The sequence below is a fragment of the Dromaius novaehollandiae genome, chromosome 5 (genome assembly GCF_036370855.1).
Source record: "Dromaius novaehollandiae isolate bDroNov1 chromosome 5, bDroNov1.hap1, whole genome shotgun sequence".
Classification (NCBI taxonomy): Eukaryota; Metazoa; Chordata; class Aves; order Casuariiformes; family Dromaiidae; genus Dromaius; species Dromaius novaehollandiae.
Window position 1 is genome coordinate 43225813 of NC_088102.1, and position 17324 is coordinate 43243136.

The following is a 17324-nucleotide window of genomic DNA, read 5'->3' on the forward strand; positions in this document are numbered from 1 at the left end:
GATCCTCTGACAGTGACTTATGAGCTATATAAAATTTATTTGCCTGGGAAAAATAATGGATTGAGCCATTCCCATAACTACTTCTACTTCTCATTGTCTGGCCTGGATCACACGCAGATGCTCTTTTTCTTCTGTTAAAGCATGATCCAAGGACAAATCTCAAAACATAAGACCACTTCCCAAAGTCTGCAAAAAAAATTGAGTGGCAGCTGAAGAGGAGGCAGCACTGATAAATGATTTTTAAAGAGCAATTCAATCAAATGATTACAGAATGCTTTGATTCAGTTAGAACATGACCTTCCCTCTCTCTCAAATTCCTTTTCATTCTCAGTTCCCATATTACCCAGATAATCACTATCCAAGGGAAGTTCTTGCTTCTAGTGTCTGGGTTTTACTGAGCTTGCTGACAGTCTCAGCTTTCTTTTATAAGAGACAAAAAGCTGTCACACAGCTGCCGCAGGAGGTACTAGCTGGGCCTCTCTTTGGCAGACTAGATACTGAACTGGGTCCACCAAACTAGACGGCAGTGTATTTAAAGTAACCAATGCTGAAATAAAATCCTCACAGGACAGGATTTTGTTTCACAAATGCCAATAATATTTGGATATTTGAAGTATGTGGTTTTCTTTTCACTTTCATCTCTCCCTCTCTCATTCAGTGTGTCCATTAAATCTCTCTTCACAAACAGAAAGCTCTGCTTTACTTTCAGCTTTTCATGCCTCCATTCGGCATTCCTTTCAATCCAGGTTGTCAAAGCTCAAGGCAGAACAGTGAGCGTGATAGATGCTGGCCAGTTACTAATGTTGTTTTCTATCTTTCATGCTACTGTGATCTTGGCTTTCAGCAAGTTCAATCACCAAAACATTGTGCGGTGCATCGGTGTGAGCCTACAGACGCTGCCTCGCTTCATTCTGCTTGAGCTCATGGCTGGAGGAGATATGAAGAGTTTCCTTCGGCAGAATCGACCCAGGGTGGTGAGATAACTTCCTTGCTAGGCTTTTGGCTGTTTTTATTATTGCTATTTTTATTTTATGAATGAGATAAAGGCACTGAAGCCAAGCATGGCTGTCTCTGTGTCCCAGCTCCTACGAACTTCTGGATACATACGTCTTTTTGCCTGGCTTGACCAGATGTCAGTAAGAGAAAAAGAAAACAGGGCAAGAGCTCTAGTCTATTAGTGATTAAGGAGGAAGGGTAAAATCCTGTCCTGCCATTGTAGAGTTCACTGTAACTGGAACACAGGTGTAGAGGTATTTTTCTTGCAACATCTGCATCGCTTTCTGTGCACTGTGGTGGTATGTGAGGAGCTAAAGTTGCAACACTGATAAGCAGTAATGGGAATTTGCTGCACCAGGTCCTTAAGTATACATCAACATCATATGCAGTCACATAAATTTATACTAGCTGAAGAGCTGGGCCTGCATATAGCACTGTGGCAGGGATTTAAATCAATGCAAATGAAATTATCAAGTGAAATGTTGTGTTAAAAAAGCTTTTGTTAAAAAAAAATTGTCATGAGGGTTTTCACAAAGCAGCTCTGATTTCTAATAATGTAATGATGACAACCAGGTATAGTGAATAATTGGAATGACTGATTTTCAGTGTTCTTATTATGAATAGCTGATTCTAGATATGCACTTTTGCTTCTTAACAGTGTGTTGCTCGACACCCCTGTTAAATAAGTACATATCTCTGCTTGAGTAGGAACTTCAAAAAAAAGAAGTGTTAGGCCTGATTCTACGTTAATTTTTTCTATTGGTATGCCTACACTGGCTAGAGGCAGGCACAGAAGGAACAAAGAAGAGAGTGGAAGGGGACTGACTGGTACCTCCTGTACTACATCACATGATGCAGTTGCACAACTTGTCCACACACAGACAGACACTCCCCCATACTTACGACAATATAGTTTCATGTGTGTATACTTCTAGGCTGGTACTAACGTGCTGTTAAACATGTTCTATTTCTCCTTCTTATTCTTCATTTCCTTTCTAGAAATGCCTACTCTATAGTATTTCTCACTGGCAGTTGTCCAAGAGCTTTGTACAATAACTTGCCTAGCCAATAAAAACACGGCTTAGTAGCTGTAGTGCAAATTACGTGGTCTGAGCATGAGAAATTACAGAGATAATGGCACCCAGAAAGAAAAGCAGGTTTGAAAAGAGCAATTTATTTGATATCTCTTGGGCTTTTGATGAGCAGTGTAGTAATTTCTCCCCACCCTTCCCCAGGGCAATGCAGAAGTTCCTGGAGAAACACCAAGGAACTTTCCCTACAGGGACAGAAATGACTCTGTGAAAATAAGCAGGGGTCCTGGAGAAAGACTTCTGTATTGTTCCTTGTTAGGAAAATGCAGAGTGTGAAGGGCTACTACCACCTGTTTTTTAAGAAATTTTCTGATTTTTGCGATTTGATTAATTCAATCTTTAGGAGTTCTTTTTTTCCCCTTCTCACCCTTTAAACCTGCGTATTTCACGAAGTCCAACACTAGGGAGCAGTTCTCTCCCACCCCCTTTACTGGGGTACTCAGGCAAGGCCATAGGTCTCTCACCAGCTCATGCTCATGCACTGTGCTCAGGAGAATCAGAAACTTATGAAAGCTTTTGGCTTCAGTAAAAGCTCACTCTTTTTCTAATTCTTTACTATGATCTGCCTGTCTTCCTCTTTGCTCCTAACGTTTCCCCTGCCATGTATGTACGTTTCCCCTTTCCCTTCTCCTGCCCCTCTCTGATTATTTTCTGCCTAGACTATACTCTTCTCCTTCTCCACTGTTCTTTCCTTACCATTTTCTGTGTCCTTTTCCAGAATCAGCCATCCACACTAACGATGCAGGACCTGCTGAACATAGCTAGGGATATTGCCTGCGGCTGTAAATATCTAGAAGAGAATCACTTCATCCACAGGTGAGGACAAACAGACCCTTCAGACCTATGTCCCCTGAAGGTGTGCTAACCTCGTGCAGTTTCTATTTGTAGTGGATTGCCCAGAGCTAATCTTCAGGGGGAAGCCAGAGATTTCCTCCACCAGTACAGGCTGTGCTTAGGTGCCCAGACTGCTCTCGCTGGCTGTTGGCAGGAGTTGAGCTGTGTGCTGCTCTTTGCATCTTGGAGAGAAAGAAATCTTCTTGTTTGCAGTGAACATTTTCAAATGTTATTTTTCAGGTGTCTACAATGGAGATACACTTGAGATTATCTTGTAGTCCACTAGATGGTAGTGTCACCCTGTGTTAGTTTGTAAGACAATAAGGTATTTCTCTTTCTCTTCTGATCTCCCTGTCTTGACTTACTGTCCCATCAGCACAGGAGAGCCCAAAATGTTTGAGCCACTGACTAGAGGAGGGGAGAACAGGGATATTAGGAGAAAAAACATAGCAAATGCATGGCCTGAATTTTCTTCCTAACTCAGCAGTTGACCTGCTGTGTGATCTTGAGCAGCCCATATTTATCTGTTCACACTTTTTCCCTCATTTGTAGAGTAAGAAAATGTTGATATGGCAGGCTTCAAACATGAATAAAATAATATAGAAGAGGTAAAGGTTATTATAGGTAGCCTTTTTAAAATTCCCAGCTGGATGTTGGAGTCCTTTGCTTCTGCTTAGGAGTTCTTTCAGCTCATAATGTTCCCACGCATAGCATGCCATTGAATTCCTTCCTGAGTATAAAAGTCCATGCTGCGCTCAGCTCTTGACTGTAAAGGAAAGGAGAGGCCTGCATCCAGGAGGGACACACAGGCTCTGACTAAACCTACATACAGCCTGGAGTTATGCAAGTAGACAGCAGATGCACCCACACGCTCAAGCACATGTACATACACATGACATTGCACAGAGCAAAGAGGCGGAACTACGCAAGAGTGGGTAGATACTGGAGGAACTGAGGGAAACAAGTGGCAAGCAACAACTGCAGCAAAAAGCCGTGAGATTGACATATGGGATATGTTATGGCTTTGTGATTGTAACATCAGAGGAAGCAACTGAAGGATGTGCAATCTTATGCCACATCTGCCACAGGCTTGGGATGTGGCCTCAGTCAAGTCTCATCCTCTCCTTGTTGCCCCAGTTCTTTCACACAGACTAAAGCGTATATGAGAAGGTAGTAAATGTAAACTTCAGCAGATAAAGATTCACAACTTTCAGTAGGTGATGGTTAGTAGTAACTAAGTGAAGGAAAAGTGCAATGAAAAAGGATTGTGTGTCTGGGTACAGAGCTGAACAGGTCACAGCAAGAGGTGTCTCTTCCTGCCTTTGTCTCACATGAACCAGTGAAGCTGGCTGGATGCAAAGGGCAGTGTGTGCTGTGCGTATGGGAAAGCACTACGTGGTGGTCTGCCCAGCATGAAACAGGAGCTCCAGAAAGTTTGTAGACTAGAGGGAAATTTGAGTCCATTTCTTTCTCTAGCTGTTCCTGTGATGGCATAGCTGTAAATCAGTCTTCTTTGCTAAAATTCATGGAGAGTGACAAAGGCAGTGTACGTTGGAAAGGCAGAGATATCTGTTGATGTTTTATAAATCCTAAGTTCTAAGGGACTGAGAGTCAAGATGCTTTTGAGAGCAGGGCATCCCTATCTTCATGACAACTTAAATCACATCTTTGCTTTGAGCCTGGCCTCAGGAGAGGTTTTCCTAACTTCCCCCTGCACACATAGCCACAGCATCTATTGGGATAGTAGACCTTGTCAGAATTAGATAAGTTTTTTCATGAAAAGTCTCCATTCTTTCAGTACCATCACACATTGTTGTTCTTAGCTCTGCTAAACTCCAAAATTATATGTATTTTGGCTGAGGATGGCTTAGAGAACTTTATCTCTTTTTCCTCCCACCCAACCACTGGATAATGGAGCTGGTTACAGGAGCTCATTTGCTGGTAGGAATTGTGCAAGGTCAATACTTACATGGTCAGTGAGGTCACACAGAAGTGCCTTTGCTGTACCAAGGCCAGAATTAGGGCATGAATTAGCAGTTAAGTTTGACTGCTCTTTCACTGGGATGGGCTTCCTATCCCAAGAGTAGAAAAGTTGTGGTAGAGTCTCCTCACCCTCAAAGGATTGCAAGAGGCTTGCATGTTGACTAGGGGCATAAAATTTTGCCACTTGCTAGCATGCAAGGAGAGAGCATCAGAGCTGCTGTGTCTAAGGAGCTCCAAAGCTACCTCTCTCTCCCAAGCTGTTCTACCTCCCAGGCGGGCTTTCGCTCTTGACAGTTTTCTGGTAACGCAGGTTATGTATCTCCAGTGGCTCTAACACACACTTCATTCTGGGTAGTCAGTTTTTGTCAGGGACCTCATATTCAGCAGCAGCAGCAGCACACAGCACCAGATCAGGAGATCTGTCCCTTATAGCAAAAGTATCTTCAGAGTGTGTTACTTTGACGTATTTCTTTGGAAGCTATCCTGCTTACAGATTTCCAAGTAAAGGCTACTGGGCAGAGGGGGCTACCCCTGCTTCCTGAGAGTTGTAGGACCAGGGCAAGTGTCCAGAGAACATATGGCCTCAACTCTAGATAGATGTCACCATTGGTCTAAGGAGGATCACTTCAGGGTGTATCTTATCCAGGAATGAAGTCACTCAAGAATGACTGGAGGTGACCAGAGAAGGAAGAACAAAATTATTGTCCCATTGACAAGTATATCTCTTCACAAAAGGAAATGCAAATAGACCAGAGTTAGCAACAGACCTGTTACAATATCAGAAAATGAAATGTTCAGTGTTTATTCTGCTTTATGTGGGACAATAAATAAATTCATTTGAAAAGGTGATTAGAGACTTCTGTAGTAAAGAAGAGCAGTAAGAGTATGCAGCAAATTTTATGTCTTGGATCTCCTAGTAAGTATATGAGAGGATCAACACTTTAGTTGGAAACATCAGACTTGATCACTACAGCATTATTTTCAAAAAATCCAGAATGTGATAGTAATATCATCCACTGTTCCCTCACCACCACCCCAATCTGCTGAATTTATGATAAGGGACAATTTTTGCTTGTGCAGCAAGAAGCCCAAGAAATTAACAGAAAATTCATCCACAGGTGTTTTATATTTCTCCTGTCAAGTAGAAGTTCCTTGATTTTCTTATTATATGGCACTGAGCCCAACAGTCATCATATGACTTCTAACATTTATGTGAACAAATGGACAAGCCAACTGTTACTGCTCAAGACCAGTCTCCATTTCAGAAGAGAAATGGAAGATGCTTTACTTTACTAATAGTATGTCTCTGTGAAAAACACTCTGGCTCAGCTCTTTCACTGTTAGATCTCTAGTATAAGCAACCTGGCAATGGGCTCATTTTGCTTTAGCCAACAATTCAGTAAATCAGCATGGAAGGAATTTTGTTCAGGCCCTGTATTAGTATCTGTTAGTGAAATCCATATCCGAGTGTGCGTATGTGGAAGCCAGGGAGGTTGGTTATCAGTACAGATAACAGGTATCCAAGAGGGCAAGGCAGGACATTGGGTTGCAGAGGTGTCACTAAGGGCAGGTCTTGTCACCTAGGAGTCACAGATGATGAAGGAAGAGAAAGCTGAGCTTGACTTACAAATCCTGAGGGAATTTTCAAGGCCGGCAGTGGAAAGAAACATATGAGTTGTTTAAGAAGCTCATTTTTCTTGGCAGTCACCAGGGTTCCTACAGTGATACAATTTTTTAATGAGTTCCTTTTCAGAACACATTTAAAATAAATGCAAGCCCTTCAGTCTTGGTCATGCAGTCACCACTGCCATTTGTCACAAGCTAAACCTGCATCCAGCAAATGGTTGCTCCCATATGTAGCTCTGTTTGGTTCCACGGAAGATAACCAGAAGCAGCAAAGCAACAATTTGCTGACTTTGGCCCTACATTGACTTTTCAAGAAGTTTACTAAGACTGCCCAACAGCATCACATTTGTCACTGACAGAAACACTGCTGAGATACCATTAAAAACACTTCTTAAAAAAATAGAGCAAAAAAGAAATCCATGTCATAATGTGGTTGAAGCAAGAGAGTTTGGATATGTCGCAGGTCTCACATTGACTCTGTTTTCTGCCTTTCTGAAAGGAGATGGTAGCGGGGAATGCTTGGAGATCAGTGGGTAAAAAGTGCAATATAAATGCACTTTATTAATTGTGGTTAATAAAAATGATAATGTGGCTAGCATTAGTTTTTGTTTTTAATAACTATCTGCTCTTCATTTGTGTAAAGATAAGTAAGACTTGTAGGACTGGGTCTAATATTCTTTCTCTATTTTTTTAAAATACTTAAGAGTTTAGAATTAGAAATAACAACTTTTATTTTTTTTTTAAAGGGATATAGCTGCCAGGAATTGCCTTTTGACCTGCATTGGGGCAGGACGAATAGCAAAAATTGGTGACTTTGGGATGGCCAGAGATATTTACAGGTAAGTGAAAGGATATTTCTGTCCTGTGAATAACTCAGTAAATCATGTGTCAGTCTGAACAATATGAACTGTCCAGCAGAACCAGAGCAAGAATCAGTGGAACTGTCCATTATGTGTCTGAGTTTGTTTACCAGTTAATTAACTGGAGTTAATAGACTGTGAATTAACACATTTGTGCCTACTAGCCAATGCACTTCAACTGTGTTTATTCCAGATTGGGCCCTAGAGAACACTGCAAACACATGCGGACACTAAACCAAGCATAGATGAATTTATTAGCTAGATGACCTCAAATAATCTTAAATTAAAAAAAAATGCCTAATTCTAAATTCAGGATGTCAAGAAGACTTGCTGCATCAATGCCCTATGACAAGCATCAGCAAAGTCTTGTCTGAATGCCCTTAATCTCCATCCCAGTTGTGAACAGGGTATAAAATACTGCTCAGATGAACTTGTTGCATTGATGCCTGTTTCTCGTTTGGCCCCCATTGCTGCATCTTCTCTCCATTTGATGCAGTCGTATGAACTTGTATACATCTGAGCCCTTTCAGGGTATGTGACATTCTCCATGCATTTTATCTTTCCCAGAGCAAGTTACTATCGCAAAGGAGGAAGAGCCATGCTTCCTGTCAAGTGGATGCCACCGGAAGCTTTTCTAGAGGGGATTTTCACCTCCAAGACTGACACCTGGTAACAAATGTCTTTTCATCACCTCTACTATTCAGGGATAAGGGTGAAGAAATCTGCTGCTCGTGAAAAAATGTCAGCTCAGCAGGAACTTTTAAAGATGTCAGAACTCCCCCACATCCTTTAAAAAAAGAAAAAAGAAAGAAAGAAATTGTTCCTCTGCATGCAGTTAGAAGCATAGCTGAAGAATTCTGAGTGAGAATTAAAAAATCTAATGTAAATGGAGGGCATAAAAATAGCCATACATAAATGCAGAGTATCATCTAAGGGTAATTACAAGTGTAAAAAGAGGGTAGTTTAGATTCCCAACAAGTCTCAGTTTAAAATCCAGACAAATACATAAAATCACCATCAGGGACTTCCCTCAACCCTCCGTATCTGCCACTCAGTTTCTATGGGTGACAAGCCCTGCTTGCAGATACCCTGTAAATGATTCTCTTTATAATGACCAGGATTACTCCTTTGTATCATTTTTCTGTTGTATACAAAATGACAGCAGATTTAAGCAGAAGTCCTTGCTGGTTGCTGAGGAAACGGTATTTATATATCCACTCCTCATGTAACCTGTTCTTTCTTTAAAATAAGCACTCCCACAACAGTAGTGCATTCATGAAAATGTGCTGGGGAACGGAAGCTTTCCAGTTGCTCAAGAACACCTCGCTCCCTATACCATAGATTCTTCAGTGTACTGTACTGAGACAGTCTCCCTACATGCCACACTGACCCAGTTTCCTAAAGTTGTTAGTGATGCCAGAAAACAAGGGATAGTATGTCAGAGCACAGCTGGGAGTAGCCAATCCTAAAGATTTTGAAGGAAAGTGCTACCATTCCTGTAACGGGCTATTGTAAGTAACGTGTGCGTGTACTGGAAATTTCTTCAACCTTTCCATCAGATAGTGACTCTTAAAATTCTGACCCTACAGAAGTCCTGGCAGAACTCCCCTTAACTTCCCTGGGTCACAGTTGTCAGTTATTTTCAGTGGTACTGCTTAACTGTGGATGACACACAAAAATGGAGAGCAACCATATCGTGACCAAAAAATAAATGTACTGCCTTTCAGTTTCACTGGAGGTCTCTGACTTGTTTTTATTCTTGAGCATCCTGTTTTCAAACACTTACTCAAACATCCTGAGTCTTTCAAAGTAAGATAGGAATCTCCAGGCAAGATCCAATGGTTCTTTTTGATCAGACCATACGTAGCAAGGAAGTACATTTCAAAGGTGCTCTGAATGCGGCAGAGAGAACAACTTCAGAGCTATTCAAATATTTTAAAACATCTGCAAAGCTACTCTTGAAGCTTGAGCAAGAGTTTTGATTGTTTTTTTTTAATATCAGTTATTCATAATCATGCTAATTGCCCATTCCTGGGGTTGGCCTAGAGCTTCACTAGCCAGCTAGCTAGGGCTGTTGCTGTGGTGTTACCTAAACAGTTTCGTGCCAGATTTGTGGAGCACAAATGATACCAAATTGGCATCATTGGCTGGTTTCTGACACAGGTCCTTCGGTGTGCTGCTTTGGGAGATCTTCTCTCTAGGCTACATGCCTTACCCTTGCAAAACCAACCAGGAAGTCCTGGAATTTGTCACCAGTGGAGGAAGAATGGATCCACCAAAGAACTGTCCAGGGCCTGTGTAAGTATTTCATCACCTCCACAAGCCAAGGGATGGCAAGTATCAAAAAGGTTAGGCAAAGGTAACTAGACACTTCCATTTAACCAGCAGAAATTACCTTATCAACTTACAGTTTCCTGAAAGCTTAACACAAGCATAAGATGTAATTATCACAAATGCGTATGCTTTTTGTCTGTTTCTGCCCAGAGAAGCAAGAGTGGGAGACTTAACTAGCTTACCGCCAATGATGATCTTTCCTGAATGTAACTAGGAGAACAAAGAAATGTTATACTAACTTCCTACTTGCTTTGTATGTAAACTGGGGGCTTCAGGTTCTAGAACTGGTAACCTGGCAACTGTCAGCATCAATAAACATACATAAAATTAACAATAGATAATCCAGTTATGGGTGTTCTAAAGCCCTGTTAAGCCAGGAGTTGCCAGCATTTCCCCACTGATAGGAGTTTCCAGATAAATTAGAGCTTGTGCATGTGCATCCCAGCTCCAGTTGAGTGACTGTCATCAGTGCAGTCAGGGATTTGTGACTGCCCCAACTATTCCCCAGGTGTTATGGAACCTCTGTTGAGCCACTGCCATTTGTACACAGATTTTAAGCATCACAGGATTTGCTTTAAATAGTGGTCCCCTCATGACTCAGGATCTGAAGATGCAGAAATGATGTGTCCACTTTTGCTTTCTTTGGAGCCTGGTGCCAAGTGCAGATCTTTTAAACCCATGATCTTTTCATACTGAAACAATTTTTCATAATTATCTTTCTTAACTGATACTTTTTTTAATTTTATTTCAAGGTACCGGATCATGACACAGTGCTGGCAACACAGCCCAGAGTATCGGCCAAACTTCTCCACCATTCTAGAAAGAATCAAATATTGCACACAGGTATTGGTCTTTGGGATCCAGGTGGATGATAATCCATAGAATCCCAACTGTTCACAGGTACTAGCATTAGTGCCCAAAACAAGATTAAGATTCCTCACAGACTGATCTAATTACATTCCCAATTGCAGTGGTGGTCTTGGCTCAACTGGTCTTTTCATTTGTGTTTCCATGTACCCATCCTAGCTCTCCCTTCAGCCCAACCAAAATGAGATTGTACTGTTCCTGTGCAAGCAGCTGCTTCCAGCTCTCAGCTTGTTCAGTAACAAAATGCCCTTCATTTTGTGATGGAAACACTTTAAGAATTTCTCATCCCTTTCAAGGCCCATATTTTGACCTTGCATATTGTTTCTTGAAAGCCAAAGCTGAACTGATATGGAGGGGGGAGAGAGATATCACACAGTAAGTTCACCACCTGGTAGCATTTTACAGCTGGATCCAACTTGTCCGAGAGAGATAAATTATAATTTGTTGACCCCTGTTTTGCCACTGATTTCGATAAAACACAGTCTCTGTTCAAAGGAAGCCCATAAATAAGAGATTGTTTCTGCAAGGTCTAACACAATGCATTCTCTAGATGGCATGCAGCAGCTTGTACGAACTGCAGAATATTGCCTAAACTTGATGTTAGCCACTGCCAAAAGCATTTTACTCTCATAGGTGTTTCTCTGACAATGCCTGTGTGACAGGCACCCTGGAGGTGCTCGGGGTGTAACAGGCCTCTTGCACAATCCTGTCTTTTTCAGGACCCTGATGTGATCAACACTGAGCTCCCTGTTGAGTGTGGCCCAGCACCAGAGGATGAAGGGAGCACAGTCATGCGCCCAAGCATTTCCAGTGGGATAGTGCCCCTGTTGGTGAGCCCTTCTCTCACACCTCAGATGACTCCTAAAACACTTGATTCCCAGCATGCTGGGCATAAACTTGGGCAACGTCCACAAGAGCTGCTGGTGGAGAACCTGGGCAACTGGACTGCTCAAGGGCCCAGCCTGCCCTGCCTCAGCGATTTCAACAGCGGGTCCTGGTTTCAGCAGAGCTCAAACCAGAAGCTGGAGCTCAGCAATCCACCAACTCACAGACTGAAGAACAAAACCAAAAACCTTTGGAACCCAACCTATGGATCATGGGTGCTAGACAACATCTGTCGCTCCAGCCCCAGCTCCAAGCTCCAAGCAACTCCAGAGCGAGAAGATTCAGGCTTTGATGGGAATTGCAGTTCTTCCCCTAGTTCTCGGGCATCTCCAGCATCTCCGAGTCGAAGCAACTGCCCTCACCTGGATATCGGTGGGATTGAACTGGTGAAACTCCAGACTTTCCCCTGTGGCAATGTAAATTACGCATATGATGATTTGTGCTATAGTACTGACCACCAGCCATCAGCTTTGGCAGGGGCCAGAACAGCTGTACTAAGGAGCTCCAGTCTGCGTAGAGATGAGAAGCCTTTTTCTAAACCAGAGAAAACATCAAGAGAGAGGGACTCTGGGCTGTCTTTGTCAGATGACTTGAGTGTTACACCAGTATAAAATAAAAGATTCTTCCAAGGAATGTGTGTGTCTGGAAGGACAAACTTGAACTGCTTTCTATTTCACTTACTTCCTCCCTTCAAGTTTCTTCAGATGGGTGATGGTTCAACATCAGCAATGTTCTGCTTCCTCCTCCTACCTGCTGGATTCCCAGATCTTCAAAGACAGTTGCATTTCTGTCTCCGTCCATCAGTGTTCCATGGAACCAGTGCCTCTGCTTAGATGTAGAGGACAATGGCATTGCTGCAGTGATTCAGAGTATGATACCTAATGAAAGGAGTCCTTTTTAATCTGCTCAGGTGAAAAAGAAATGGACCTACCATCCAACCACAACATTTGGATGGAAATAGTCACCAACACAGACTGTTCTTCTTTCTGACCTAAGAAACCAAAAATGCATGCTGTGCCAGCAGCAACCAACCTGCAAAGGCTGCTGTATTCCCTAGAGCTTTGTACAGTCCTGCTGACTTACTAATGATGCTCATGCACTGTCAGGGAAGGAAATAAATAGCAGCCACATTTGCACCTGTTTTCTTAGCAGACGCTGTGAAGAAGATAAAAATGAAGCTGCTGTGCAAATTGGAAGCAGTACGAAAGATGAAAATAATCCAGTCTCCTCTGAGTGTGTGTTTTGAAAGTAAGCAATGGAGAAGAAAACAAATTCAATATTGAAAAAATAGTTGGTGGAGGTGATGGAGTCCCACCGAATAGTGAAGAAAATGTGCTGCTTGCCTCAGGGTGTTGCTTTCCTCCCAGCTCCTGGCGTGGAATGGGCAGGAAGTTTTCCGAGTAATGGCAAGCTGCATGGTGTGGTGAGAAATAGACTTTCCTTTTCTTTTAATGGACATTAGTTGGGATGAACTTCACTTTTGTAAGTACTTTGGTATTCCGCAGTAACTTCCTGTGCTATGTTGGTACGCATTAAGCTGAAACTTTTAGGGTAACTGTGTAGCATGTGGTGCTCTGGAGTTTCTTGCTGGTTTTACTCATCCTCTTCTGAGATGCATTTAACAGAGTAAGGCTAACAAGGGGCAGAGTGAAGGGGAACCTGTTTAATACAACCACTATCTTACAGTGCCCCTTACACAGCAGGGCAGAACAGCTCAACCCTTTGGGAACGCTAAATCATTAGCTGGCTTCACACACCCAAGCAGGCTGTTTATTTCTTTTTGACTTCCAAGCATAGTCCTACTGGTTAAGGTAGCTGGTGTTTGTTTTGAAAAGAGATTATTTCTAAGGCTTTCTTCTGTTGTTTAGGCTCTAATCTGGTGTTTACTGGTTAAATCCTGCAAAACAGGGAGACTGAAAAGGTAAATCATTGGGTTTAAGCCTGGGTAAATCACTGGGTATAAGCCTGAACTAGCTCAGAAGCACTTTGTCCTTGTCTCACACCTGAATGTTGCACTGCCAGCCTACCACAGCAGAGGAGAATCGATGGTTGAAGAGAATGGGAAATGACAGAAAATGCAGAGCTGTGCAACAAGTCAGAGATGCCATCGCTTAAACTCCTGAGTGTGAAGTGCAAGGATAGAACAGTTTTCTAAATTACATGCTGCCTTCACATGTGATCAGGCTGTATGCTGAGATGTCTGTCTTAGACTCTGTCTGGTTCCTCTCTGAGTAGAAAAGTGCTGTGGCACAAGCTGCATGCATAGTGATTAGCTGCATGTACAGTCTGAAGACGTGGGCTGGCAGGAGAAGGTTTGCTTTGAACACACTTCATGTCCTCTGCATCATTCAGGAATGGATGCTACTGATGTGTGGTACAGAAAAGCACAGTGTGAAGAGTCTGATTCCATCTTTTACCAGCAAAGTGTGTCTTCAGCTCAGGTTTTTGGTTTGTCTGTCTGACTTTGTATTTGTTCCTAGCTTCCTATATTCTTAGACCTTTGGCTTTAGAATGAGTAGTTTTATAAACTCTTTTCTGAACCTGTCTGGTGATGATGGCTCCTTCTAGCAATGACCTTTATGGTAGGGTAAAAAAATCACAAATCCAGGCTGTGCAATGACAGCTGGTCAGAACAGAGGTGTCACTCTGTGCATAGGCAAATTCCAGGAGTGGTTTGGGGACAAAGGGGCTTAGTAACCAAGGCAGAAAGTTTCTCTTGTCTCTCACCCTCTTTCCCATTTCACCTTCCTTTCAGCTCTGTGGCTTGCTCATTGCCTATCCTATCGTATCTCCAGGAGCTGGTGCAGGCTGGTTAGATGAAGCACAGTGAGCAAGGTCTCTCCATTGAGTTCTGGCAGTGCATTTTTTTCAGTTGATTAGCAAGAGACTGCTCAGTCATTCTTGCCTTTTGCAGAGGCTAACATGCAGTTTTTGATCATGTCTCTAGCTGGCCAGCTGTGAATACTGCCAGTCAAGAATAAATAAATTTATTCTTAACTAACCAGAATAACACCAGCTCATCTTCACCTTTCAGATTACATTAGTCCCATGGTTTATGCATTAGCAGCTTTTTTGCCCAAAGGTGAGCTAGCAGCTCTCCAACTGTTGCTACTGGGCACCAGCAACTCAGCCCCTGCCTCCCTGCAGTGGAAAGGCCCTAACAGCACAGTGATCCTAGTGCAATTGCAACGGAGGTCGCTCTGGAGCACCTTCCCACCCCTGTTTTCATCAGGCTCCATTCTGAGCAGAGCAGTGGTGGGCATGACTATGCTTTTACAGGCCAGTTATGACTCTGCTTTCAATTCTCCTTAGCCATCTGTGGGGGAGATTGATGGTAGGTGAGGAGGGAGATACTGACTTGTCTGGAAGTCATGGGAGGTTGAGAAGTGTATCACCTTTCCTTTCATCTGTAGACTTTTTATAAGGTAGTAGGCACAAGACAGCTCCTTTTCACACAATACTCTAAGATTCCAGGGAGAGGCAGGTAGGATCCCTGCTGTCCATATGGTACCTAACTTGAACCAACCTTCTTTTCCCCATACATATCACTTGCCTTGCTTAATTCACAAATTTAGAATGGCAAATAGTGATAAAACTAGTGATAAAACACATTGGGAAGTAAAGTGGGAGAAGAGCAAAGCTGGAACCACAGTTCCTACTACTCATCAATACCATAAGCAGGCTTGTCTGCAGATCATCTCTTGTTTTAGGAATAAAACACGAGTTCTTCAGTCCTGTGCTTTGGACAACATACATACATGTTTTTAACTTAGCAGTTGAGTCAAAGTACTTATTTACAGGAAGAGCATAGGAAAAGCTGCACTGAGCCAGACTATAACTCCATACAGCCCAGTATCTTATCTCTGCCAGTGACCAACAGACAGGTGTTGGAAGGGCAAAGATAAGAGTAGAGTGAGCATGTAGTGATTATTTCCTGTAAATATTCTCCTGGTCTACAACAGCACGTAGCTCAGGGACTTACTGAGCCAGAGGTGGTGTCTTGTAACAAGACACAACATAGATGTGCACATACTCAATGGGCACTAAAAGAAACAGTTGGGAATTTTATAAGAATCAGCAATCTATATTTTATTTATGCTCTTAACTTCCTCAGATGGAAATAAAGATAGGTAAACTATCTTCTGTCTGCAGTTATCATGCATCTTTGACCTGAAAAAAAATTTGTTTGTGTATCTGATCTCTTAGCTGCTTCTTCAAATCCCTCACAATAATGAATTTTTAATGGATATGTTGGAGGAACTAATGCTAATATTGCTCCTGTGGTGATGCTGAAATGCTATGTGTTTTCCAAAATACATTTATCTTAAAAAAAAAAAGAAAAAAAAAGACATATACCACAACATTCAAATCCTACAATTCTGAGAAGAGTCTGAAAATCACTATTCTCACAATCACAGATTTCATACAGTGCCTGAGTTCTAGTATTTCAAAATACATTCTGCTTGAAATTGTTTTTTTTTAAGGAAACACTTTTAATGAGTAAGGAAAGAGTGAACCCACATTGTCGGAATTATAATAAATTACTTGGGCAATTGAAAGCCAAAAAAAGATTTTTTTTTTTTTTTCATAGAGGAATGACATACACGGGAGGTCTGTGATTAATTCAATCCTGTAATCCATGTGAAAAGTCTTCCAACACTTCCCCCATGGAGACTCAGCCACCTATAGGAATATTATAGCTTACTCTTCGGGATGGGTCTTTATGTTTTTAACATAGTGTAGCTACCAACTTATTTTTACATATATGTGTATTTTTTTTTGTGGGCTTAGCATTAATAGTTTATATTGCTCATACGGCATCATACCTACATTTTAAAGAGGGGACTTTATAAGGCAAGACCAAACAATAATGCAAATTTCAATATGTTTTTCTCTGCTTTCTGTTCACTCTTGTTGATATTCTGATTTGTTACCTTTGTTTTTTTCTCTCTCTCCTATTCATTTTAAAAATGTGTTGCATCTTCATTTTCCCTTTAAACATAATTTTTAACTGTGCACAGATTTAAGGTGTCCCCTTCTCATCAACTCTTTTCCCAAAGTAAGTTCTCCACTAATTTGCCAGGAGGCAGACCTGCACTAGGAAAGTTTTGCAGGTATAATTAGTTGTGAGCTTTTGCAAGCATAACTTATTCCCCCCTCCAATACCTGCTCCCTCCCTACCCTAAAGAAAAGAAAATTCTATTGGTAGGAGTATGGTTTTCCCTAATGTAATTGCATCTACACAGCTGTGTCAGCCAGGGACCACACTTCCTCACATCCCTGAGCAGCAGAGCTGTGCAAGACTAAGTTTCTCTGTTAGACCTGGCCTCGCTCTCTCTCTCCTCCAGGCTGCCTATCCTTTCCAATCTGATGCAGAGTCCTTAGAGGAGACACCACTATCCACAAGTTTTGTCACATGACTTTTTCATTTAATTGAATTGCTTTTGATTTGTCATTACCTCTGAACATGGCAGCACTTCTTGCCAACTTACCGTTTTGGTTGACTACTGTACATAAGTAGATGACAAGCCTGCTTCTATGCAATTTAATGTTGGACAAATGTATACTTCTATATTTGCAACACAAAATAAAGAGATGCTAATGGTGGCTATTTGTGTCTCTCTCTCTGTTAAATACTCTCTGCACTCAGGTGAGAGGACACTCTCACTTGCTGAGAAATGTTGCCAGTCCTAGAGGCTGGAGCCCAGGAGCGGAGTACTGCTTGTTCCCTGCTGGTACATGAGGCTGCCCTGTGGAAGTTAGCTGCTCCAAGTACAGTAAGTGCCTTTTGATGTGCTATTTTTTATGATGTACTGTAAGACTATGAACTGAGATTAGATGCTAAAGA

At 42.0% G+C, this 17324-nt stretch overlaps 1 protein-coding gene across 3 annotated transcripts in view; it reads left to right on the forward strand.

The window, feature by feature from the left end:
* Positions 1-17083, forward strand: part of LTK (leukocyte receptor tyrosine kinase) — a 103027-nt gene extending 85944 nt beyond the window's left edge. For all 3 annotated transcript variants that reach the window (XM_026095848.2, XM_064512616.1, XM_026095849.2), the window contains 7 exons: positions 845-974; positions 2806-2903; positions 7277-7369; positions 7958-8059; positions 9554-9688; positions 10477-10567; positions 11311-17083. In XM_026095848.2, the coding sequence (XP_025951633.2) occupies positions 845-974; positions 2806-2903; positions 7277-7369; positions 7958-8059; positions 9554-9688; positions 10477-10567; positions 11311-12087 (1426 nt within the window). In that variant the 3' untranslated portion in view covers positions 12088-17083. The remainder of the gene's footprint in view (positions 1-844; positions 975-2805; positions 2904-7276; positions 7370-7957; positions 8060-9553; positions 9689-10476; positions 10568-11310) is intronic.
* The last annotated feature ends 241 nt before the right edge of the window (positions 17084-17324 follow it).